The sequence below is a fragment of the Miniopterus natalensis genome, chromosome X, assembly GCF_054644295.1.
Source record: "Miniopterus natalensis isolate mMinNat1 chromosome X, mMinNat1.hap1, whole genome shotgun sequence".
Classification (NCBI taxonomy): Eukaryota; Metazoa; Chordata; class Mammalia; order Chiroptera; family Miniopteridae; genus Miniopterus; species Miniopterus natalensis.
In genome coordinates, this window is record NC_142103.1 from 27,164,808 (window position 1) to 27,192,454 (window position 27,647).

At 36.3% G+C, this 27,647-nt stretch overlaps 2 protein-coding genes across 2 annotated transcripts in view; one reads left to right on the top strand and one right to left on the bottom strand.

The window, feature by feature from the left end:
- The window catches only part of IL1RAPL2 (interleukin 1 receptor accessory protein like 2), an 892,733-nt gene that overhangs the window by 826,347 nt on the left and 38,739 nt on the right, over positions 1-27,647 (bottom strand). The window contains exon 2 of the mRNA XM_087813552.1: positions 19,934-20,034. Coding sequence (XP_087669678.1) covers positions 19,934-20,015 — 82 coding nt within the window. The 5' untranslated portion in view covers positions 20,016-20,034. The remainder of the gene's footprint in view (positions 1-19,933; positions 20,035-27,647) is intronic.
- Positions 8,848-9,539, top strand: LOC107537079 (uncharacterized). The gene has a single exon (XM_016213013.2). The coding sequence runs from the start codon at positions 8,848-8,850 to the stop codon at positions 9,523-9,525; it is 678 nt and encodes a 225-aa protein (XP_016068499.1). The 3' UTR covers positions 9,526-9,539.

Below are 27,647 nucleotides of genomic sequence, written 5' to 3' on the forward strand. Positions count from 1 at the left end.
CACAAATTGAAAACAGTTTGGACTTACCCCAAACCCCTCATTTTTTAAAAAATATGAACACTAAGGCCCAGAGAGGGAGGGAAAGTGACTTAACCACAGTACCATAGATTCTTAATAATATTGCCAGGACTAGAATCCAGGTGTCCAGATTCCTTGTCTAGCACTTCACCCTATGTGGATTCTTCATGTGTGGCCAAGGTAGATCAGGTCTCTGTCCTATGGGTACAGCTCTTCTGAAAAGGGAGGAAAGTGGGCAGAAATGTGCACTGACCAGCACATGGGAAGTGCAGATACCAAGGAGTGAAGTGCACATTAGGCAAAAGCTTGATATGCAGCAGAGTATTTCCTTTTCACAGATCTGATGTCTTCTTACCAGAGTACAGGTAGTTCCTTACAGAAGCAATACCAGGCCAAATTATTCAACATGGTACTTGGCAACTTGGCAATTAGCAGGTACAAAAGCAAGAAGCAATCACATTTTAATTTGGTTCAATTTTTTAAATGTCTGAGAAGATAGAGCAATCTTTACATATTTATTTATAGAAAACTCTCACTCAACTATAATCCCAACAATCAGAATGCTCAAATAACCAGATTACTTCCTTTTCCCTACCCCATATTTTTGAATAATTATCAATATTTATGATTATAACTTTGAGATGCTGAAACTTCTGGCAGGGTCTTCCAAACCCCTAAATATATTCATATACTTATTCATTTGATGAAATTTATTGAGTTCCAACTATTTATTAGGACTTGATCAGGCACTTGGGAAATGAAAATATTCTTGGGAGTCTATTGATAGTCTTCCTGGAATGACATTTCAGCTGAAATATGAATATGAGAATGACAGAGGTGTAGGTAAGGGCATTAGATAAAAGGGTCTCTAAAGGATTTCAAGAGTGAATATTCTATGATTCTATGACAATATTTTGTTAATTGACTATATATGTATAATATAATATACTATTTTGAATTTTAAATTTTTAATGAGTATTTTTCTTTATTAGCCATCAGTTCCACCCACTATCACAGTTTTAGGCTCTATTATAATTTTTTAAAATTTCTCTATTAATTGTGCTTCCAAATCAGTTTGGTTGCAAACCACAGAAACACCCTATTGCTTTTAGTTATAACATGATTTTCAATGAAAGCGCACACCGATCTAGTTGGTAAGATAACTAGAAGTAGATGTAAATGTATGTTGACTATTTTGTTATTTATTTATTTTATTTTTTAAATTTATCTTTATTGTTGAAAGCATTACAGATGTCCCCTTTTCCCCCCCATTAACCCCCTCTACCCTCCTCTCACCCTTTCCCCAGGCCTTCCCCAAACTTTTGTCTGCCCGTGGGCTATGCATATATGCATATAAGTTCATTGGTTAATCTTTTCCTACCCCACTCCTTCCCTCTGAAATATGTCAGTCTGTCGCATGCTTCCATGTCTCTGGATCTATTTTGTTCATCAGTTTATTTTGTTCATCAGATTCCACATATAAGTGAGTTCATGTGATATTTGTCTTTCTCTGACTGGCTTATTTAACTTATCATAATACTCTCCAGGACCCTCCATGCTGTCTCAAAGGGTAAGAGATCCTTCTTTTTTACAGCTGCATAGTATTCCATCGTGTAAATGTACAATTGTTTTTTAGTCCATTCCTCTACTGATGGGCACTTGGGCTGTTTTTAGATCTTAGCTATTGTAAATAACATTGCTATGAACATAGGGGTGCATGTATTCTTTCTGATTGGTGTTTCTGGCTTCTTAGGATATATTCCTAGAAGTGGGACAACTGGGTAAAATGGCAGTTCCATATTTAATTTTTTCAGGAAACTCCACACTGTTTTCTATAGTGGTTGTACCAATCTGTATTCCCATCAGCAGTATACTAGGGTTTCTTTTTCTCCACATCCCCACCAGCACTTGTTGTTTGTTAATTTATTGATGATAGCCATTCTGGCAGGTGTGAAGTGGTATCTCATTGTTTTAGTTTGCATCTCTCTGATGATTAGTGATATTGAGCATTTTTTCATATGTCTCTTGGCCATTTGTATGTCCTCTTTGGAGAAGTGTCTACTCAGGTTTTCTCTCCATTTTTTATTTGGATTGTTTATCTTCCTTTTGTTGAGCTGTATGAGTTCCTTATATATTTTGGATATTAACCTTTTATCAGATGTATCATTGGCAAATATGTTCTCTAATACAGTGGGCTCCCTTTTCATTTTGATGCTGGTTTCTTTCATTGTGAGGAAGCTTTTTATTTTGATGTAGTCCCATTTGTTTATTTTTTCCTTTGTTTTTCTTGTCCTAGGCAATGTATCAGTGAAAAATTCTGCTCTGTGATTTTAAAGAAGCAACTCTCTTTTAAAGGTTAGGTCAAAACTGTACTTATTTATATCATGCCATGGGGTCTGAAGTAAATTTCTCAAACAGTAGATACAAAAATGTTTTGAGTAGTGACAACAAAATCCACTTAACTATATAGCCTCACAGATGATGAAGTTGAAAATGACAATGCCCACTTAGATATTTAAGGATGGTCATTGTGGCCACTCAACAAGGGGCTTCTTTCCTTCTAGTCTCATTTCCCCAAGAGGGACATGTGCCCAACACATAATTATGAACAAAGATATAGGTCCAAGATGAAAAGTAAATCATAAAAAAGCCCCTGCCAGGCTTCATGTACCATAGAAGCAGGATTTTAAGCTCAAAGGTAGAAACAAAATTTGAAGGACACTCTAGAGATCATCTGGTTGAGGCAATGGCCTTGGGTAAGTGCACCTGTAATCTACATGGAACATGATTCTCTTAATTTAAAAGGAGTGTTTTTCAAATGTCAACCTAAATCTTAAATCATCTATTACTCTTTGACTACAGAAGATAACTCTTCTTCATCAAAAATACCCCATTTGTTTTCTTTTTTTGAGAACTTAAACCTTTAAGTTTATTAGCAAATAATGGTTGATATTTAGGGAACCGGTTTGTGTTGTTGTTTTTTACCGATGTCACCCCAATACATTTAATTAAAAACAAAAACAGTTCCTTCATTTATTTCAAGTCATTGACTTTAGCCTTTTTTATCCCAAGGTAAAGCAATTAATTACCTTTCATCTTAGAGCTTATTTTCTTTCTTTTTTATCACATTGGAAGACTAGCCCTACCCTCAGCTGATCAATATGTATTTGTCTCAAATCACATTCAATGTTCCAGTGTGGTTTTCCTTCCTCCACAGCTGAAGCCAAGGTCACCAAGGAGCAATACATATTTGCCTAGTGAGCTTCAGGGTAACTTGTACTTAGTGTACTTCTCCAATAAAACTACTAATATGCTATTACCTTTATTTTAATAATATGCTGAAATGAAATATACAATTAAAATTTTAGATTGTTTTTCCAAGTTTGATGTTATAAATTAAGCCTATAATTTGGTATAAGAATACATAATACACACCCCTATGTTCATAGCAGTGTAATGTACAATAGTCAAGATCTGGAAACAGCCCAAGTGCCCATCAGTAGATGAGTGGATAAAAAAGCTGTGGGACATCTACACCATGGAATACTATGCAGCTGTAAAGAAGGATCTCGTACCCTTTGGGACAGAATGGATGGACCTGGAGAATATTATGCTAAGTGACTTATTTTAAAATTATTAATAATTTTAAGATGTAACCTTAGCCTGGCTGGAGTGGCTCAGTGGTTGAGCATTGACGCATGAACCAAGAGGTCACCAATTCAATTCCCAGTCAGGGCATATGCCCCGGTTGTGGACTCCATCCCCAGTAGAGGGTGTGTAGAAGGTAGCAGATTGATGTTTCTCCCTCATAGATGTTTCTATCACTCTATCCCTTTCCCTTGCTGTACCTCTAAAATAAATAGAAACATACTTTTAAAAAATATGTGACCTTAAATAAACAATCAGATATTTCTCTAGCAAAGTGGTTTTATTAGGAAACATCAAAGAATCACAATTCAGTATATGTGGTCTAATGGTGAACCATGCCCAAGTCCAGGAAAACAGAAGAATGATCTTTTATGGACTTGAGAGGAGCTGTCCATAAAAGAGTCAATTAGAAGAAACTAAAATTTTGAAGTATAGTGACTTTTCATTGGCTGAATTATGGCAGTTTCCCATTGGCTGAGTTGTTACTTGGCAAAGATGAATCTTTTCTCTCTCTTGTTCAGGTAGTCAAGTAATATCACTTCCTGTCAGAGATGCATTGGGTTGGGTAACATATGCATGAAAATTCTCTCTGCTAACCTCCCAACTTCATTTTAAATGAGGTTTCTGTTTATTAATTTTCACAATGTCAACAGCAAAGTCTTAAACCAAGTAAGTATAGGTCCCTTTTAAATGTGGGGTCCTGTGCAACTGCATAAGTCATATACTTATAAAGCCAGCCCTGGTTGGTATAAATATTTTGAGGATGATATGCCCCCTTTGAAAATATAATATAGCTATATAAACATGCATCCATTCACACACACCCCCATACACAATTGTGTGTAGATTTTCAGGGGGTTTGTAGGGTCATTTAAGCCCTGTCTATAGACTCTAAGATCCATTAGATTAGATTGATTCTGTGAGGCTCCAGGAGGCATAGCTAGGATCCACTTGTAGAAGTTTACCAAAGGACATATTTTGGCTACCTAACAAAGGATTTTCAAAAATAAAGAGGTTGCTTTACTAGGAACTAGGTTTTGAAAATGAAAACAGTGAAATGGACCATCATTTGTGTGGTATGCTCTAGAAAGGATTCCTACACTGGTGAGAGGATGGATTAGATAACCTATTTCCTTTTGTGAATTAAACTATAAGAAATTTCTACCCCACAGCTCCTCTTTGCCCACCCCATTTTCTAATAGCTTGAATATACTTGGTTTCATCTGGTTTGATTTATTTTATTTTCCTTGACAAGGTCTTTACCTTCTTGAATGTCAGGTTTATGTAAATTAACCTGTAACCTATGGGTTTATATAAAATCAACATGTTAATTTTATGCAAAATGATGCAAAAGATCCAAACTCCAATTTCTTCAGGGAGGAAAAGAAACTGATTTTCTTCCCAAATGGACATTCAAAGCAACATCAATAATCAAGAATGTGAAAATGGCATACAAAGCTCTTAATAAAGAACAACAAAAAAAGTACCAAGCAAATGTGAGGGGGAATATCCAAGAAGACTGATGATACATGACCCTTCTAATCAAACCCCTGAGAGGTCAGAGGATATGACAGCTCTATCTTAAAATTCAGGAAATAAAAGTACAGAAATAAATATCTTAATACCTCTTTATAAAAGAGAAAGGTGAGATTATCCAGGACATGAAGTTGCTCATTCTCTTCCCTGTTCTTGTATGTATAAGAGGTAAACCTAACATCCTGGCCTCAGAACACTAGGGTCAGAATCACAACTTCTAAGAAGTAAGGAAAGGCCCTCTTCTGACTGACTGAAAAACAACTGCAAAAACAAATGTCATTCTGGCAACAAATTGTCAAAGCCTCTAAGGATGTTTTTGCTCTAACATTCTGATCATTACATTCACCATAAATGATGTGCTTCCTGCTCATTTTTCTAATCAGCAGGACAAGTCAGTGAACCACATTTTAGTGCTATTCAGGGGCTCACTTAGATGACAACTAGAAAAGGAGGGAACAAAGGTACATGGCTGGAGAGTGGATTTTTAAAAATATACATGTGTCCTAAAGGCCCCTTCACTGTACAGTTTTTATTTTTATGACATTCAATTTCTAATCAGGATCTAAGGTAGATTTCTTAAACTCAAAATAAGATTTTAGACATCTGCTCACTAACTGGTCAGCTCTTTAAGAAAATGGAATTAATTCTAAGGAGAAAAGCAAGCCAAAATGAATAGCAACAGCTTTGGCCAAGCAATAGTTAACACAAAGGATGTGAGGATAACACCTAGGCATTAAATAAAATGCAAAAAGGTACAAGAGGTCAGGGGTCTGATATTAAAGGAGAAATTAATGATTGAGGAAGAGTTCAAAGAGCTGGAAGACTGCTTTGAACAAAAGTAAAAAGGAAGAATGAGATGCAGAGGCTCTATAAAAGGCTAACTTTGACCTGGTTGATATAGCAGCATGCTGATAAAACCAGGCTCTCCCACTCCCCTGACAATTGAGGTCTAGTTCCTTTATATTGTCATTCCACTGAGTAGGCTGTGTAAGGGGGGGGGGGGATGACAAAAATGTTTGTACTACAAAAGTTTAAAACATGCTTGTTGCCAGTTTTGCCATTCATGTTGTTTTGCCTAATTTGCAGCAAAGGCATAAATTTAATATGGGATTTCACGGCCTAAATGGCCGAAATGGACTTTGGCTGTTCATTTACACAGCATTTTATTGAGGCTCTTTTTAAGTTGAGGCTACATGGATGGTACTTTTGCTTAAGAAAAATAAAAAAGAAAGCAATTGGTCTGCCCCCTCCAAATCCACATACTTACTTGCATTCCCATGCTATATCTTTAGTTAGTTCACACACATGAGTCATAAATACATCAAGTCATTGAACACTGAGGAGACTGAGCTTAAATGGGTGGTGTTTATACATTAAATGCTCATTAGAAGCCATAAAGTCTATATGAATGTAGACTCTGCAAATGAGGATAGAGCTGCAGAGGGTTCTGATAGCACTTGATAAATCCTTCTCGCTGAAACAGCAGAACCTGAGGGTAGGCAGTCTGTGTTCTGGCCACAATCCCAAACTGAGGTGAAATAACTTGCTAATTCAAGGTTGCTCAATGACTTCCTATCTCAGTTATTCTGCTCATCCAATAAACATTTGTAGATCAACTACTATGTACAAGGCAGTCTGCTAGGTACAGAAAATTCATGGAAACAATCCTTGCCTTTGAAGAGTTCACAGGTGCGGTGGAAAAGACAGACATAAAAATAACTAAATCATAATATGGCCAGTTCCAGTATAGAACTATAAACAAATACTATAGGAGCACAGAAGAGGGACAATTGATTCTGCCTGGAAAAGGTGGGTGGGCAGGGGCAACCCAGGAAAAGCTTCATAGAGAAAATAACTTATGAGGTGGGTCTTCAAAGATGAATTGGATTATCAAAAAGCGGAGAATGTGGGAAGGATTCACAAGTGAAGAAAAGTATAAGATAAAATATTCAGAGATGGGAAAGTGAACAGCTTTAATTTTGGAATGATGAATAACCCAGGATGTCTTGTGTGTGGAGGGGTGTGTGGCCTATTTAATTGTTGAATGAATAAATGAATTAAGGAATAAATTAAGAAGGAGTTTGTCTACCAAAGAACGTATGGCAGAAGACATTTAAACTTTATCTTATACGCAGTTTTATTTTATAGGAAAAAGACATGACCATATATATAATTAAAAGCAAATAAACTAGTAAAAATACCATCTGCAAGTATTATGGAAAATGGGTGAGAATTTAAAAGGGACTGGAAGCTGAAGACAAGAAGACCAGGTAGGAGGCTTGTGCAACGAGTCTTTAGGAAGGAAATAAAAGGCTGAACTTGGTCAGTGGCAGGTTGGATGAAGAGAAGTGGGGGTGGATTTGGAGGATTTTTTAAGAAGTAGAATTAGTAGAACTTTGTGATTACTGGATATGGAAATTATGAAAGATCTGGAGATTGTTCTTATCCTGGGCTCCGCATTAGAATCACCTCAAAGTTCAAACAAACAAATAAACAAATAAAAAAAAACTCTACTGATGCCTGCACCTCACTCCAGCTTAAATAAATCAGTATCTATGGGGGTAAGACGTGTACAAGAGTATTTTTTTTAACTCCACATGTGATTCTAATAGGCAATCAATGCTGGGAAGCACTAACAATGGGTAGTTAATACCAAGGGAATGGAAACTCAGGAAAGGTGTAGAGTGGTTTATGAAGGGCATATTAAGGAGGAAATGCTGGTGAAAAATATCTTTTTAGGGACAGTCAGAAGAAAATGAGGTAAAGATGGAGATTGAAAAAGAGTGGCCAGGAGGGAGAGAGCCGGGGCAGTGGCGGGCGCGGAAATTCTGAGCTGTGTAGCTCTAGGAAGAGAAACATTAGTTCAGAAGAAGCGAGTAGACTTGTTAAGAATACATTTGGCTGCCATAAACAAATCAACAAATGACATGTGCTGGTGAGGTTGTGGAGAAAGGGGAACCCTAGTCCACTGCTGGTGGGAATGCAGACTGGTGCAACCACTATGGAAAACAGTATGGAGGTTCCTCAAAAAAAAACCAACTAAAAATGGAGCTGCCGTTTGACCCAGTGATTCCACTCCTAGGAATGTATCCTAAGAATCCTGAAACATTCATCAGAAAGAATATATGCACCCCCATGTTCATAGCAGCACAGTTTACAATAGCCAAGATTTGGAAACAGCCCAAGTGCCCATCAGTAGATGAGTGGATAAAAAAGCTGTGGGACATTCACACCCTGGAATACTACGCAGCTGTAAAGAAGAAGAATCTCATACCCTTTGGGACAGTATGGATGGACCTGGAGAATATTATGCTAAGTGAAATAAGCCAGGCAGAGAAAATATCACATGATCTCGCTTATACGTGGAATCTAAATAACTTAATAAACTGATGAGCAGAATAGATTCAATGACATGGAAGCATAGATGAGACTGATGAATGTAGAGGGATGGAGGAGGGTGGGTGGGTGGAGGGGGAGAGAGTAACCAAAGAATTTATATGCATATATGCACAGCCCAAGGACACAGACAATGGTAGGGAGAGGGACTGGGGAGGGGGAAGGAACGGGGTGGAACGGGTCATTGGGGAGAAAAAGGGACATCTGTAATATTTTAAACAAAAAAAAGAATACATTTGACTCCTCACAATGCAGTTAGGAAAACTTAAGGGAAGTATTTCACGGAGCTCAAGCCAAGGAAAGACCTCTGAGAACCAGCACAAAATAGGCCAGCAGCAGCAGAAATGGGGAATGACTGTTCGATTTGACTCAAGCTTGAGTAGACTGAGAAGAAGCTTGGCTGAGAAGCCCTATAAATGTACTGAATGTGAAAAAAGTTTCAGTCAGAGCTCGACACTTTTTCAACACCAGAAGATCCATACTGGAAAGAAATCTCATAAATGTGCTGATTGTGGGAAAAGTTTCTTTCAGAGTTCTAATCTCATTCAGAACCAACGGGTCTATACTGGGGAAAAGCCCTACAAATGTGATGAGTGTGGAGAAAGGTTTAAACAGAGCTCAAATCTCATCCAGCACCAGAGAATCCATGCTGGAGAAAAGCCCTATCAGTGTGATCAGTGTGGTCGATATTTCAGCCAGAGCTCCCACCTTATTCAGCATCAGAGAACCTATACAGGGGAGAAGCCCTACCACTGCAGTGAATGTGGCAAGTGCTTCAGCCAGAGCTCTCATCTTAAGCAGCACATGAAGGTGCACAAAGAAGAGAAGTCCCGCAAAACTCCAAGCAAAAATATTAGGGCAAAAACTCACTTAGTATCATCTTGGAAAACTGGTACAAGAAGGAAGTCAGTGGCTCATCTCCACTAAGCAAGGGACACTGTTTCAACTCTGTCTTTAAAAAAAAAAAAAAAAAAATGCTGTCTCTCAGAACTAGAGATACTTTATAATAGAGCACTTAAATACTGTATCCTTTCCTAGCATGGAGACATTGAGACATTGGGAGTTGAATGACATTGGGCGGGCAGAAAGAAATTATGTGAGTCCCACTGTTCTCATTTCTTTTTTATGTAACCTAGAGTACAAAGAACTGAAAACATTTTTTTGAGAGAAGACCCTTGACCTCATTTGAAAGTGTTTCTTGCATACTTTTGACAAAAACAATCATGTTTTAATGACATATATAAAAATGTAGGCATTTCTATGACTCAGTTTTAAGACTTTCTATTGAAGGAGTAATAAAAGGGAAAAGACATTAATTCCATTGGTTTTGGAGTTCTGTAACATGAAATTTTATGTTTGTAAAGTTCCGTAGTATATTAATCATCAGTTTGTAAGTATGACTAAAGATTCACTGTATTAAAATGTATTGATGTTCACAGATTCTTAATCAACAAGGCCTATTATTCTATATTTACTTTCTTTTCTTTCTTTCCTTCTTGTGGACAGTTGTTAAAGGAGTAGAATTTCCCTGTTTTTCACTAAATTCTTAGTAAGAGATACTCTAGAAGTCAAAGTGAAAACTGAATTAGACCATAAGTCTTATTCCTACTAGCACTGTTCTTTGTGATGGTGTTACATTGTGTTAGTTGTTTTCCAGAAGTTGGGATGGATTTATATCGATCCATTCTAATGATTTCTTTTGGCATTCTCTTGTGCTCTGACAAACTGAGATAGCATTTTAGATCTACCTGAATAAGTAATTAAACCATAGTTAACCAAAACAATCTTAACTTGCTAATTAAAAATCTACTATGTATGTATGTACCTACCTACCCCTTTGAGAGTTTTAGGTAACCCTAAACAAATGTTTGTCAGTAGCAAAAGTTTCTTCATCCAAATGTCAGGATATTGTAGCTCAATGTGTAGATTTTGAAATCCAAGTTAAAATTTTCTGAGTTACATGAATTATTTACAAAGCCTAGCAAACATCTCAGCTACCATTTAAACATTCTGATCAGCAGCCTCCAGCTCAGATTTTAATTCTTTTGAATGCTAACATTCTTCTGATTTTTTTGTATCTTTTATAATCATGCCAGTTTCTGGTGTATTAATGAAAGTTATTCATAAAAATAAAAAATGGAATATTTTGTATAAAAAAGAAAAGAAAAGAAAAAGAGTGGCCAGCCCTAGCCTGTTTGGCTCAGTGGTTAGCATGTCAGCCTGTAGACTGTAAGGGTCCCAGGTTCAATTCCAGCCTAAGGGCATGTACCTCGGTTGCAGGTCAGAAGCAACCAATTGATGCATCTATCTCATATTGATGTTTCTCTCTCTCTCTCTCTCTCTCTCTCTCTCTCTCTCTCTCTCTCTTCCACTCTCTCTGAAAATCAATGGAAAAATTATCCTTGAGTGAGGGATAAAAAAAATTAAAAAGAGTGGCCAGAAGGATATGGACAGACTCAAGATAAAGTGGTGTCACTTGAGCAAAAAGGAAGAGGGTATCAAAAAGAAAGGTGTGTTCAGCCCAGCCGGCGTGGCTCAGTGGTTGAGCGTCGACTTAGGATCCAGGCAATCGGGGTTCGCTTCCCGGTCAGGGCACATGCCCGGGTTGTGGGCTCGATCAATGACTCTCTCATCATTGATGTTTCTGTCTCTCTCTCTCCCTCTCCTTTCCTCTCTGAAATCAATAAAGATATATTAAAAAAAAAAGAAAAGAAAAAAAAGAAAGAAAGGTGTGTTCAGTAGCATCAAATGCTCAGTAGTGTCCCAACATACCAGCCTGGAATGGTTTACTGATGAACTAGCTGTTGCCTATTAAAGTTTTGAGTAAAAGAGAGATAGGTCAAGAAAATTATTAATCATTTGGATACTGTTCAGCTTTGGTAATGGCTAGATGCCCAAGAAGGAAGCACGGTATATTATAGTGGCTGGGGGGAGTGCCAAAGAAAAAAATCTGCCAGCCTCATAACTTTTCCCTGCCTTCAACCTCTGAATATCTAACTGAAAAATGCTTGACAAGTAACTAGAGCTCTGCCTCATAATCACCTTCTTTGGGAAAATTGGAAAGATCCAGAAGTAGTTCTGAGATCATCCAAGCAGAGTAGCTCTTACAAACCAGAGAATCAGAATCAGGGGTGGCTGGGTGGGGAGGGTACTTAGGGCATGTGTACCCTATGATAAGCCCAATCACAGTATGGTGACTAGAAAAGCTGTTATTCCTTGTCATGTTAGACTCCAAAGACAGCCATAGGATTGTAACACAGTACTTCTGAGCTATAGAAGGAATGTATTACAGTGCCACCTGCTGGTAATATGACCAGAAGCAAGTTTCTTTACTTTTTAAAATATCATGAATTCCCTGAGGCTAAAGATTGAAGAATACAGATAAATAAACTTCATTCTGACTTATAATTGAGGGTGATGTCTTACTCAGTAGCTTCTTTTATTCAAAAGACATTTTCATAATTGAAAATAAAGCTGTGATTGGACCTCCTTATTATAGTAAATGGAAAGCATGTGTACAGAAACATTAGAAGCCCAAGACTAGAATGTCCCACCAACCCTGACCCTTGCCTTCCAACATAAAGCACTTCAACCTATATTTCCATTCTAGATTCTCAATATATTTTTTATATTTTTAAAAACTAGTTATATACTCAAGACACCATCTGTCTAGCTACTTGTTTCTGTGCAAATATATCTCTCTAACTAGTTGAATTGTATACTATCCTCCAGCCAATCTGGGCTACTTAGTGCTCAAAAATAGCCTGCACTTTGGCATCCATACATTTCCTGCTGCTGTCCCCTCTGCTAAGAATATCGCCCCATCACTATTCCCATTCATGCCCAATGTCAAATGACATCTCTTTCCTTATCACTCTCACCTCCCAGCTGGAAATAATTTCTCTTTTATGTGAACTGTATCTGTATCTCTTTCATGACACTTATTTTATACCTTTTATAACAGTTGTAAACAAGACATATCCGTGGTGTAGTGAAAAGGGCATAAACTTTGAAATTAGTCCATGGTCTAAAACCTGGATTTGACATTTAATAGTTGGTGAACTTAAACTTATCCTCCCTGAGCTTCAGTTTTCTCATCTGTAAAATAAGGATAATGATGCCCACACAAAGGGGCACTATGACAGAAAATTTAAGAGAATTACTAGCAAGTCAGTTATAGCTGGGTTTAATTCCTGGTTCTACCCCTTACTAGCTATATGAAAGTGGTCAAATTATTTATTCACTCAAAGCCTCAGTTTCCTCATGTGTAAAATGAGACAATAGTTTGACTTACGTACCTTGGTGTCTTTGTGTGAGGAGGCAATGTGTATAAAATGGCTGACATATAGCTACACTCAATGCTTGTTAGTTTCTCCCTTCCCTTATGATTTACTAAATTCCTTGGGGGCAAAGAACATGCTTTGTCTATTTCTGATCACCAAAAAGTACCCAGTACAGGGCTTTTTTACAAAGTGTGCTTATATGTTTGGTAAATTAACAAATGTCATGATTCTATGATATTTCTTAGCAGAATTTAATTCCAGGCAAGTACTGTCTCATTTCTCCACAAAGCCGTTATACCAAATATGTGTCATGCATCTCAAGGGTTTAATGAGAGCCTCTTAAAACCATGTGTTTCTTGTCTGTAGCCATTTAGGGAGAGTACACTTAAATACAGGTCTCCTAAGTCATATCTACAGAGAGTGGCAGGGCCTGACTCTTCTTAGCCTAGGGGGAGGTCATTGAATTTCAAGGCACTTCTTTTTAGAGAAGATGAGTTCTGATGCAGTCCTCAAAAAGCATTGTGCTTCTCTATGATAGTTTCAAATAAATATACGGCAGCAGAAATAGGGCAAGAATCAGAATATGAAGAAAAGTTTAAACCTGCATATTCAGTATTCCTCTAATGGACTAGGAGTGTCATGCATTATTTAAAGAAATCTCTGGATGCCAGCCTCCCCTAGGACCAAACTAAATAGGCAGTAATGGTGTACTCTTGCAGAGCACATATTTCATTTAGGGCAAATTATACCTGTAGAAGTCAACAGAGCCACAAGGGATGCACTTTAGACTGCCATGCCTACATGAGTTGGGTTATGATAGAAACTAAACTAGCAGAAATTATATGCATTCAAAGCTTTTCTCCACTTGAGCATATACAGTATCCTTTCATTCCAAAATAACAGAGTAGAAAGAAGTCCATTCACTATAGTTCTTGACTGCTCTTGTTGATATGCTAAATCACATGAAAATTAATAGAATGCTCAATTTCTTCTTACTTCTCTCTCACTCTTTCCCATTATGGACAGTAATGAATCCAACACAATACCAAGATTGGCAACTTCTTTCTGTATTTGGGTGATGCTACACAGCTGGACAAGACCCCATGCAGAACTGTTTTCAGAATTTCCTGCTTTTAAATTCATTAAATATTTTAATTAGCTTAATTACTGACACATTTTCATTTAAAGAGGGCCAGTGTCATAAAGGACTTCAATATTTTATTCATAGCAGATGTTGTTGTATGCAGCAACCAAAATAATGAATTTAAGTCTTAGTTCATATGCTTTCCTCTTCCTCTGCCATTCTTCATTGCCCAAACTCTTAATGGAAGGGCCAGAGATTTCCCGTTCCAGATTGCTTTGCTGCTTTCCTAATCCTCAGTCTCTCTCCCTTTCTCTCTCTCTCTCTCTCTCTCTCTCTCTCTCTCTTTGAATCCAAGAAAAATACTCATAGCCAAGATGGGGATTTTAGTAAACAATGAGATGGTTTTTCATTTGGGTTTAGATTGGCAAATATTCAATTGAGAATATTCAGCTAGTAAATGTGTAATGAGAGAGGACTCTGATGTTTTGCTGGTGGAAATACAGGTTTGGTACAGTGACTTCAGTGGACAATTTGTTGCATCTTTCAAAAATTTAAATACATATTTTATCCAATATTTTTACACTTCTCCTTAGACATAGGTGCCTTACTCCCTACATCTCCATTACTTACACTGTGCTCCTCCTTCCTTACTTTGAATGTCTACCTCCCATGTTCCTCCTCACTTTGGTCCTACCAGATTGCTTTAAGCCCCTCATCTTCTACAATATACCCAATATTGGCCCTGACCTTCTCTGACTCCCCTAGGCCTGTACTGTGCAAGTTTAATATTGAATCAAATTCTCTTGTATTATTCTACAAGAGATTAATATTTGAAGCATCCCGAGTAAGAATATTTCTTCCCACGTAAGTATATCTCTTATTTTTGATCATACATTTAAGCAACATTTTAGGAATAAATAATTTAATTATACATGCTAAACATTCCAATCTTTTTCTATTTTAATTACTATAAATGCATATTTTTATCATCATTGTGATCTAGGTTTTATTTTATTTTTTGTTTGTTTGTTTTTATCCTCACCCAAGGACATGCTTATTGATTTTAGAGGGGGACGGAAGAGAGAGAAAAGAGAGAGAGAGAAAAACATCAATATGAGAGAGAAACATCAATTGGCTGCCTTCCTGTATGTGCCCCAGCTGGGGATGAAACCCACAACCTAGATATGTGCCCTGACCAGGAAAGGAACCTGCAACCTTTCAGTGTACAGGACTATGCTCTAATTAACAGCAACAGCAGCCAGGGCACCATCTGGAGTTTTTTGCTTAATATTATTTATGTTCACATTTCTGCATATGAATATGGTCTAAATACTGGTCATTTTAATAGCTATATATTGTTCAATGAGGTTAGCATAATTTGCTTAGCCATCTACTTATCCCAATGAGATTAAGTATTATTGAACAGGAAATTTCTGTTTATTTTCTCTCCCTCTGCCCCCCACCAAAAGACTAGTGGAATGCTGCACATACAGTAAAGAGTTTGATAGTATTTCATGACTGGCTATGCCTTTGGCCACATAAAATTCAATGACTGAAAATCCTCAAATTATTTTCCCTTCAACTTCTTCTATAAATGTCTTTCATTCAGCTCCATTCTGGCCATAAATTCTTTCTGACTGATCTCTCTCATCCCTGACTACTCCTTACATGCTGTAAACTTTGTCCTATACTCCAAAGTTTAATGCCACTCCTATACCACTTCCAATGACAAAGCCAATTCTTCCAGTACCAGTTTCCCTTCCTTCCAAGATCCAATTTCCCTCATGGAAGTAAACATAATTATAGATATAAAAGTATTAAGACTTAGATTATCACTTTCAATTAAAGAAGAGATCATGGGGTGGTATTTTTCTCCTTGATCTTAGCTCATTAGAATAAATTTAGGGGGTGAGATTTCAGTAGCACCTTGTTGATCTTCTAACTTCTAGTCTAGTGCTCTTGCACTCCACAGCTAAAGGCACAACATGAACATCCTCACAGAAACATACTTTTAACCACCATTTTAAAGTAAAACATTTTATCCCCTTTTTAAGAAGTCAAGGAAGATTTCATTTTATTTTTAATTATATAACAATAAATTTCACAAAAACTTATTTTGCTTATACTTGGAAGTTGTCTGACTCTTTCTAGCTTTTGCCAGAAATATAGACTCATATAACCTCTATTTCTGCCTTTATGGTCTTCTCAGTCATCTGACTGTAAATTCTAAAACAAAAGAATTTCAAGTGAGAACAAACTGCTCTCCTCTCATCAACAATCAGAAAATTCCATAAGTCTATAAACCTATACTATAAGTCAAAGCCTCAGGTAAAGCCATTCTCTCATTATATGGAATTGAATGCTTCTGTTCAAGTCGATCCAAAATGTATCTGTAAGTACCTACTGTGTGCCACGAGGCTTTCACATCTTCCTTACCAGTTGTGACTACATTTTTCTAGTTGATTAAGATATTTTGGTAACCACAATTTTCCTTCAAACTCCAGATCATTGAAAAGTTGCTTTGCTATGGCCATCCTCCAGATGTACTGACAGGAAGATGACCCAATTTGAGTTCAGAATTAAACACACCCTCTCATCAAACTGGTCATCCTATTCCTTTCTCCTCTGATATGGAGATCCAGGCTGAGAGAGCTGAATACCAACAACTGCATTAACACAGTTCACATTTTTCTGCAGCAGTAGCAGCAGCAACAACAAAAGTTAGAGAAAAGTGAAGGTGACAGTTTAATGCCCCCCCCCCAATAAAATTTATGTATACTCTAAGGACATAATGTTTGAGGTAAAAAGCAATAGGTAAATGCAAGCCCTTGGGTGGTCTCTTCTCGAAGGAGTTATTTCTCCCACTCATCCTATTAAAAATTAGTTTTTGACACATGTGTCCTCTACTGGGTGTTTCTGCCATTAGCCTTTATCAAGCAAGATATTAGCCAATTACCTACCATAAAGAATGACACTTTCAAGTAATGTAAAACTATTGTTCATAGAGTATACTGACCTTATCTATTAGTCCTAAATTTAGAGAATGCCAGTGCTCTAGGACCTACTGAGTACTCTGTGAATAAGATGACAAATTCACACTTGGCCAATCAGCTACAGTCCTTAAAATTAGATGCTGTGTATTTTGATATGTTCTAATGCAACTAGGCCCTAGATGGAATCTCAGAGATATCTTTGCTGTTTCTCTAGCCAGGGTTGATGGTTGGGTTTGCCCAGTAAGAATATTACCTAGAAACATAGCCTGTGCTACAGATTCAAAAAAAAGGTATACTACTAAAAACCAAGAGGTTTGTTTCACTATGTGCTCAGAACATATTTTAAAAACAAACAGTTGAGTATTTTATTCATTTCTTTGATCAAGAAGTACAGAAGAAGAAACTTCCATCCCTTGGCCCTTCGTCTTGTGCATAAGGGAGGCCCTTGGCATCAGTAGTTGTAGGGTTCTCAGCAAAGGGGAACCCTGTCTATAATGAAATGCACAGGAATCATTATAATTGGCTTCTCATCTGGCACTAAACAGTTATAAAGGTAAATGAGTAAAGGGCACATTCTTCATTTTTCAACTTGGACGAAGGGAAGGAGGGGAGAAAAGTAAAGGTTCTGAGTTCCATTGGTGATTCTAAGAACAACTGCGCAAGCTTGAATTCACATCTCTTTGTCGAAGGCCAAAGGACCTCACAGATTACATAAAATAAAATTTTGTACAACAGTTCTACCAAAGTGATTTTTAATATTCTTTACAAGATAAGGCCCACTCAAATAGGACTGTCATAATAAGAGAGCAAATAATCTATTTTCTGCACAAAATAATATTAACAGAAGTGTAGGGTCTGGGAAAGGGATTATGATGAGAATGGCTAAATACAAGGAAAAGGTAAAAAGAACTGCTCTGAAGTACCCCCATTTTCATCATCTATGGGCAACTTACAATGTCTTTATTCATCCCATGCTTGTTTTTTATTTCTGTATTTTGAAACAAAAAACAAATACCATACACAGAGACATGCACAAAACAACATCATGCTATTAGTCTCCCCTACTTACTCCATATACACCATAAATAGAAGCAGGAAGGAATCAGAAAAAAAGACCAACTGCATTCAAATCATCCCCACATCCCAGACCTGCAGGAAAAATTTTGTTCCAATATTACAATTGTGATTGTCCTAGTAGGTAGATGGGAGAGGGGAGACTGAAATCATTCAAACACATCACTCTCAGGGGAATATCTGTTTGGGTAATGTTTCTTCAATAAAGTTCACTGCACATATGACACTACTTGGCCACACTAAGAAGACAAAGCTAAGAACCCCTAGAAAGCCACACACAAAAAAAGGGACAAAGCATTAAAAAGTTGATCTTTTAGCTTCATCTATGCATATGTTTTTTTTAACAGCCTCTTTCCTCATAAATAATAAGAAAACCAAGAAAACAAGACAGAATACGTTGGTAGCAACTTGTGCTCATTTTTTCAGTTTGGATTTTACTGGAATTAAGCTACCATAATATAGATACCATTTAAAAATCTCAATTCTGTGGGGTTTTTTTTCTTTTTTAACTCTGATACAGACATTATGACCCAACCAAGTGAGAAAAATGTTGTCTTGCCCAACAGATTACATTTGCTAGTAAGTAATAAAATCCCCATGTATTTTATTTGAGCAATAATCAATCTGAACCAAGATTGAAAGTGAAAATGTAACTTCAAAAGTAAGACAAGGAAAGGCAGCCACGTAAAATATGGCAAATTGGAGATAATATAGATAAAATGTTACACATGAATACAGCTGAAAGAAAGTCACAAAATACAATAATGTGTTAAATATATTCATAAGTGTTTAAGTGGAGAAAAAGCCAATATATTGCTCTACCTTTACCATTCTAGAATCCTTTGGACTTCAGCTTTGCTCTATTTTATAACCTGTGACCCACTTTTGTGAAAGACTAATATACTATCAACTGAAGAACAGTACTATTCTTTAGCTATTTCAATTGCTAAGTATTCTCACCACAGAAAACAAACATTAACCAAACTCCAGGCTCCAGCCAGCATTTACTGCTTTGAAAAATAGGCATGTACTTTATTGCCTGGGTCTTATACTTAATGGGAAAGTAAAGAGCATACATTTAATTTTAGGAAATAACTGAATTAGAAGCCAGCAGAAAACCCCATCACAGTCTTTTGTTTCCATATTAATAATACATTCCTCAATGTCTTACTAGAATGATTACAGACAGAAAATCAATTCTTAAAATCTCATGCATGATTTGTAATTATAGCTAGAATGTATAATCAAAACTGAAAGACACATATATCTAAGTGTTATTAAACAATGATTAAGCTTTGATTGGGATATCTCCTGGATACAGCTAATCTCTTAATTTAATCATGGCTGCCTGCCACACCACCATGTTTTAGGAATAGAAATTTCTTCTCAAGAAATTCCTCTGCAGGCAATTAGCTAATAGATCTGAACTTGGAGGCTTTAAACTTCTGCCTGTTAGAAATTTTGTACAAATGTAAAGATGTGAGGAACTAAAGCTCACTGAAATTTGTCAAAAGCTTTCGTTTAAACTGTAATGTTGCGCACTCAATTAGGAGGAAAGGATATATATTTTTAAAGGTTTCCTGTCCTTTCATTTGCAAATATTTGCTCCCAGGTATATATTCACCAGCAAATTCAACCAACTCTAAGTAGGCCCTTAACATTTCATTGTCCACTGAGAGTCTACTGCCACTGAAGTTGAACAAATTTCCACTGGTTTCTCAATATTTTCTCAGTGGTAGGCTAAAATCTCATTTTTATTTTGGCTACTTTGCAACATGGCTGGAATACAAGTGCTTCTGTTTAAAGATATTCATAGTTAAAGGGAAAGATGCTCTCTGGGTGTTCAAAAATCACACTTTTTTGACCAAAAAAAAAGTTGTGAAAAGTTTCCAATAACTTACCAGAGTTTCTCTTTGACACCATCTTCAAATTTGTGCTGACTGCAGAACAGACCACAAGGGCCAAAAGAAATGGTGGCTTCATTGCTCTCTTTCCTTGGAAGCTAAAAAGTCAAAAAAAAGGCTATTAAGTTTGAATCACAGATCTTGGCCTCAACAAACAGCAGCTATAATTTCACATATCTCAAAAACACATTACAGAAACAATGACATTCTGGTGACTTCTGGTTTATTTTTATGCAAATAGAAGAAAACACTGTTGAATTATGTAAAGCTCCTTGATTAAAACTTTTCAGTGGCTTCCCACTGGATTTAGAATGAAACCTGACCTTTTTTCATTAGACTTTAAACGGCCTGCAGGTGGGGCTCCAGTTATAAGCACCACAGAGGTACATTGGGTTCATCATAAACATATAAAAATGACAAAAGGGATCATGAGGGTGAAACCACAGTGAACCATGAAATAATGGATGAAAGCGAACCTGAGTGGAAAGGCAAGAACAGCCCCTGGATAACTAAAGATCCAGAATTCCATGTAAAGATCTGTTTTTTGAATAATTGGTTTAAACCTAAAGGCACAGAACCTTATACAGAATGTAAAAGTAACAAGATGATAGCAAATGTTGGGTGGAATCTTCTTTTCCCAGAATTGATCTCAAGGATCCACTTGACATCCTAAATTCAGAAAACTTCCAGAGTTTGGTGCTAAGGCCACCATTCAGCTACCAATGCAGCTAGTTCCTTATCATCCTACCCCCATTGCATCAATAGACAAAGAGGCTTTTGAAGGAGGAGGAGGTCATCTTTTGATAAAGACAGGCTTTCCATTCCCAGTTGACATGCTGAACTTCTCCTGTACCACTGGAGCAGGTAAAGAGCCCAGTCTGACTTTGCCATTCCCTTCCAGTATTTCCTGGGATCATCTCCTAAATAAACTACTTACATCCAAATGCTTGTCTTTAGGCCTGCTTTCTGGAGAACCCAAACCAAGGCTCTGAAGACACCATTATGAACTCTATACAATTCTTTGTTTTATATAAACTTTAACTGTCTGATTTCCAGCTCAGAAGATTGTGTAGCCTCTGGACTTTGAAAGAAGACTTATTATTCAAAATCTTCCTGAACCACAGACACACGGTAGCTCTTCTATCTTGTCTCTCTGTTTAGGACTTATATTACCCCCAGTGATTTTGATAAAAACATGGGATTATCTAATTTAATTATTCCTGCTGTATTCACTCAGTTACCAACTTAACCATGATGGTTAGATATTACGAGTTTACCATGCTCTCCTTACCCTCAGCTCATCTTATCCATGATTGTACCTTCACTATATATGTCTGAAAGCCAACAGTTTGTAAGGACTGTAATTTGCCAAAAAATGAAAAACAAAAAAACCCCAAACAAACAAAAAACCTTCCAGTTTAAGGGTTTTAATATTTTGTAAATGGTAACAAAATTAAATAAAAGATTATTTGAGAAAGACTTTTTAAAATCCTGTTTAAAAAAAATAGTAGTTATAATTTTCACCCAAAACAAGAACTATATTTTATAACTGATATTCAACTGACACAAAAATATTTCTACTTCCTTATTTAATTGACTCCTTCCTATTCTTTGTGAAATGAAATACTTAATGTTTGACTTTGACCAGTGAAATAATCATTGGAATTGAATATGTTAACCACAAAATTATTTCATATACTCCCTTTTTGTCAGTTAAAATCAGTGAGGATTAGAAAAACTGGACATATCAAGTTTTTAAATCTGTATATTTACCTAACCTGTTTCCACAAGAGAGTTCATTAATTCAACAAACTTTAAATATAACTATTATAGTTTATCATAATTGTAATTATAATTTCTTGAGCATTTTGTGTGTACCAAACACTGTGCTAAACCATTATATGGTATTTTACCCTATCAATGACCTCTGAGGTATTATAATCCTCACTTTGCTTTCCAAAAACTGACAGTTGTAACTTACCAAAGGTCACAACAATAGTAAATTAAGGTAAAAAGGAGTTGAATTTATGTCTGTGTGACTAGAAAGCCCTAGCTCTTAACCAATACTAAACTATTGTTTGCTCTAGAAGTTAGATGCTATGGGAGTCATAAACCAAGTCTAAGATTATAAAACATCACTGCTTGCTTTCAAGGAGCTGTAACCTAAGTGTGAAGATGCATGCATACTAGAGTGCTTAGTCAAGTACAAGACAGTGAAGAACAACCTGTATATGTTAAGTGCTAAGGGAATATAGAGTAAGAAAAGTGTTTTGTAGCATTTTTAATAGGTGATTCAGGTTTCCCCATTGAAAGGGAAAATCTGCTGTAATGACAATTCAAACAGTCACAAAGAAAGGCCAGTACAATCAATCTCCTAGCAGTGCTCAACTGCAATAGCAGTCCACCTGAAATATTATCATTGATCAAGGAATGTCTCAGAACTGTGATCACTGGGTTCCTAACATATGGTTACACACATCTATTTAAATGCTAAAAGTGTCAGAAACAGCTCAGGTTATCCCCTGAAAAACTTACACTAAAATTTTAATTTATTATATTATAACTTTTTCCTCTTGGTGGTTTTACAACCAACTTACCGTTGTGTGAAGAAAGTATACAGGAGCATATATAACACTTTATAAGATGTCAATTGTGCTGCCATTCAATTATTTCAAAATTACTTTTTTCCTAAAAAGAATCTTTCCCCTACTGTGACTATAAATATATATATAATGCTTCTTACTCCTGAAGTTCATATTTTCTGGAGGGCTTTGTGTTTACTGATTCCCTAAGGTCAGTGTGTAAAAATCTCATAAGGCCACATGAGGAATTCTAAAGACTGAAGATGCTGGCACAATGGCTAATGAAGCCATTAGTATTCCTCTCCTTGGAGTACCAAATCCTGATATGAGTAGGACCATCTTGACAAGAGTTATTAAAAATGTAATTGAACTAAATCTTTGACAGATAATTGTAATGACAATGTTAAGCTTGAATGGTTTTCAAGTATAGTTTGTAAATTACCTTCTCCACTTTACTCTTTTCCTCACTTAAAGTATCAGGTATGTCAGGTTCCTGGTTCATGTTAACTTTTTTAAGTATCTGTATGGCATCCTCATAACTCTATAAACCAAAATAAGCTTAACTTATGAATATAGTTTGACACAATTAAAAGACCCAATTAGATATGTCAGCTGGGTTGCAGAGAATATACAATTATATCATTTCTTAATACATTCTTTCCACCAGAGACAATTTTGGTATTTATAATGTTTTCCAATCATTTGTACCAGTCAGTAATATATATATAATCTCCCAATAAACTGGAAATTACAAACACACAGCCCACACATGTATCACAGATGTATTAGAAATAAAGATAATTAACTTTCAGAGGCAGTTCTGCAGTTAAAACACATCCATCTTATTCTTTATACCTTCTAATTCCACAATGAAGTGCGCTATTCATGTAGAGATGGCCCTGAGGTCCTAATAGATCTTCAATCAGAAAACAAAGATTCAATGATATTAATGAGATTCTACTTTCTAAAGAGGAAAAGTTGGTTCTCAATTTGACTCAAATTTGGAAAAAGACCTTAATAATTATATAGTCCAACAATCAACAATCAAGAAATAATTTTTACACTATCCTCATATCTACCCTATCCTCGAGTACTTCCTATCATATGAAAACAAATTTATAAGGTGGCATCTCATTCTATTATTGGCTCTAATCGTTAGAAACGAATGTAGAAACAAAGAGAACTGGAGACTAAAACCAAAGAGACCTGGAGAATCAAAAATACGGTAGTAGGAAAACAGAGAGAGCTAAAGACAGACACATGGGTAGGAAGCAGATGAAAAGAAAAAAGAAAAAAAAAAACAGAGAAGAAATGGAGAGATGGAAAAAACATAAAGAGGAGCAAAGAGACAGAACAAAAGACAGAAATGGAGACACAAATATTGGACATACCAAGAAAGAGGGGGAAACAAGAAAAGAGGAATAATGAGGGAGAAACTTCTAGAGATAGTAGAAGAGACAAAAAGGGTAAAATGAGAAGCAAACACAGAAGAAAAATTGGTTATAAGTAATTACAGAGTTCCAGGAGCATGGCAAAACTTACTACCTATCAAACTATTCTTTTTCCTGTAGTGATTATATAGCCCCAGTTTTTGGCTCAGTATGTAGTCCCCCAAAATGGAGTCTTTGTTTCGCAGCATTCCTTGCAAACAAATATGAACAGGTAATTGAGTTCTGACCATTAAGTTGTAATCAGAAGTGTCATGTGTAAAAGGGATTAGTCTTTTTTCTTTTTTCGGGGTTATTTCAGTCAGCAAACCTAGAAGTAATGAATATAAGGTCTCAAAAGCTGTTTAGACAAAAAATCTTCAATTATTACTCATTTTTTGTGTGGTTCTTAAATCCCTCATCATCCAACTCTTCCTTCAATAAAAATGTTTGTCAAAATTACTCTCAAAGTGTAATGTACACATTTATACATTGTTTATAAGATTATAAATTGGTACAGCATTTTAGAAGAAAAACTGGAAGTACTGGAAAAAATTTAAAGTGCTCATGAATTCCTTTTCTAGTAATCTATACTACAGAAATCCAAATACATATGCCCAGAAATGTGCATGCACAAGGATGGCACAGTATGCATTGCAATGATCAAAATCTGGGAATAAAACAAACACCTTTCCATAGAGAAGTGGTTGAATAAAGTATGTATATCCATATTATGGAATACTATACAGATATTAAAGACACTGAGGTAGAGAGCTATGTATAGATATGAGTGAATCTATAAGATGTGTGAAAATAAATATAATCTCATATATAATGGAAAAATGGATGGATGGATGGATGGATGGATGGATGGATGGATGGATGGATGGATGGATGGATGGATGGATGGGATGCATGGGTGTAGGTTTATAAAAAGAGGTTTGGAATTTTTTTACAGTATAACTTTCAGGAGGGGAGTGAGATTAAGTCCAATGTTGATGGGTAAATTTCACTTTTTATTCTATATAGGCATGGTGGTCACTAATTCTGTTCTCCAAATATTTATATCTCTTTGCCTTCAGAAATATGATAGGATTGTGCTTCCTAGCCCCATAATAATTGGTAAGGCATGTAACTGATTCTTGCCTATTACTTATGAGCAAAAGTCATTGCTCTCACCCCTGCTTCACCTTTAGGACAGAGAATTTATTTATCAATGTGGTACCTTCTTCAACTATCTTTCCCTCTGCCACAGTGAATAGTAATGTATAAGATGGTTGTTGCTTCATCATTCTGGGTCACAGAAAGAAAAGTTGTGGAACAACTCACAGCCAATGTGTTATATCAGTGAGAAACAAAACTTTGCTGTTATAAACTACCATGTTTGGGCACTGTTAACACAGCATAATTTAAATTATTTTGACTAATACAATTGAAATATTTAAAATTTACATTGAGATAAATATTATACTCTATGGATGTAATATTATTATAAAAATCAATATGATGCCCAGAACAGCACAAAATATTCTCTACATAGAGATTATAACATGTAATGAGACTATTATGTGCCATGATCTAGATTCAATATACTCATTAGACATATTTGCCAAGGATGCATCTGATAAGGGGCTAATTTCCAAAGTGTACAAAGAACACATACAACTCAATAAGAGGAAGACAAACAATCCAATTAAAAAATGGGCAAAGGACCTGAATAGACACTTCTCCAAAGAGGACATACAGATGGCCAAGAGACATATGAAAAAATGCTCAAGTTACTAAGTATCACAGAGATAAAATTAAAACTACAATGAGGTACCACTTCACACCAGAATGGCTAGCATCAATAAATCAACAAATGACAAGTGCTGGCGGAGATGTGGAGAAAAAGGAACCCTAGTACACTGCTGGTGGGATTGCAGACTGGTGTAGCCACTATGGAAAACAGTGTAGAGTGTCCTCAAATATATAAAAATGGAACTGCCACCTGACCCAGGAATCCCACTTCTAGTAATATATCCTAAGAAGCCTGAAAAACAAAACAGGAAGAATATATGCATCCCTATGTACATAGCAGCATCATTTACAGCAGCTAAGATCTGGAAACAGTCCAAGTGTCCATCAGAAGATGAATGGATTAAAAACTGTGGTACATTTATACAATGGAATACTATGCAGCTGTAAAAAGAAGGATCTCTTACCCTTTGGGACAGCATGGAGGGACCTGGAGAGTATTATGCTAAGTGAAATAAGCCAGTCAGAGAAAAGCAAGTACCACATGATCTCACTTATATGTGGAATCTAATGAATAAAATAAACTGATGAATAAAAAAGTTCCAGATACATTTAAGCATGGAACCAACTGACATATTTTAGAGGGAATGGGGGGTGGGAAGGGATTAACCAGTGAACTTACATGCATATATGCATAGCCCATGGACAGACAATAGTGTGGGGAAGGCCTGGGGACAGGGCAGAAGAGGGGGTGGAGGGTATCAATGGGGGGAAAACCGGGGGGACCTCTATAATACTTTCAACAATAAAGATAAATTTTTAAAAATGGACAGAGGACCTGAATAGACACCTCTTCCAAGAAGACATAGAAACAGCCAACAGATATATGAAAAGATGTTCAACCTCACTAGCAATTAGGGAAATGCAAATTAAAACTATAATGAGATACCACCTTACACATGTTAGAATGGCTATTATCAACAAGACAGGTAATAACAAGTGTTGGAGAGGTTGTGGAGAAAAGGGAACCATCATTCACTACTGATGGGAATGTAGACTGGTATAGCCACTATGGAAAATAGTCAGCAGTTCCCCAAATAATTAAGAATAGAGTTACCATAAGACCCAGCAATCCCTCTCTTGGGTATATACCCCAAAACTCCCAAACATGTATTCACAAAGATATATGCACCCCTATGTTCACTGTAGTATCATTCATGGTGGCCAATACATGGAGGCAACCAAAGTGTCCTGTGATAGAGGATTGAATACAGAAGATGTGGTACATATACACAATTGAATACTACTCATACTACTCAGCCTTAAGAAAAGACAAAATACTGCCATTTGCAACAACATCGATGGATCTGGAGAATATTATGCTAAGTGAAATAAGTCAGGAAGAAAAAGCTAAGAACCATATTGTTTTACTCATATGTGGGATATAAAACTGAAACTTGTGGACACAAATAGCAGTGTGGTGGTTGCCAGAGGGAAAGGGGTGGGGTGTAAGGGGTGAAGGAGGTCTAACATATGGTGACAGAAGATAATTTGACTTTGGGTGGTGGGCATGCAGTGCAATATACAGATCTTGTAACATAGAAATCCACACCTGAAACCTATATGATTCTATTAACCAATGTCACCCCAATAAATTTAATTTTTAAAAAAAGTAAAAAAACAATAGGGAGTAAATACCTGTAAATAATTCCCTGTGATAAGGGAATTTTATCTAGACTATATAACTAATTCTGACAACTCAACAATAAAAACACAAATAACTCAATTAAAAAATTAGATAAGTATCTGAATAGACATTTCTCCAAATGGATATATAAATAGTCAGTAACTGAATGAAAATATGCTCAACATCATTAGCCATTAGGAAAATGAAAATCACAATGAGATACCACTTCACATCCACTAGATGCCTATAATTAAAACATACTAAGTTTTGATGAGAAT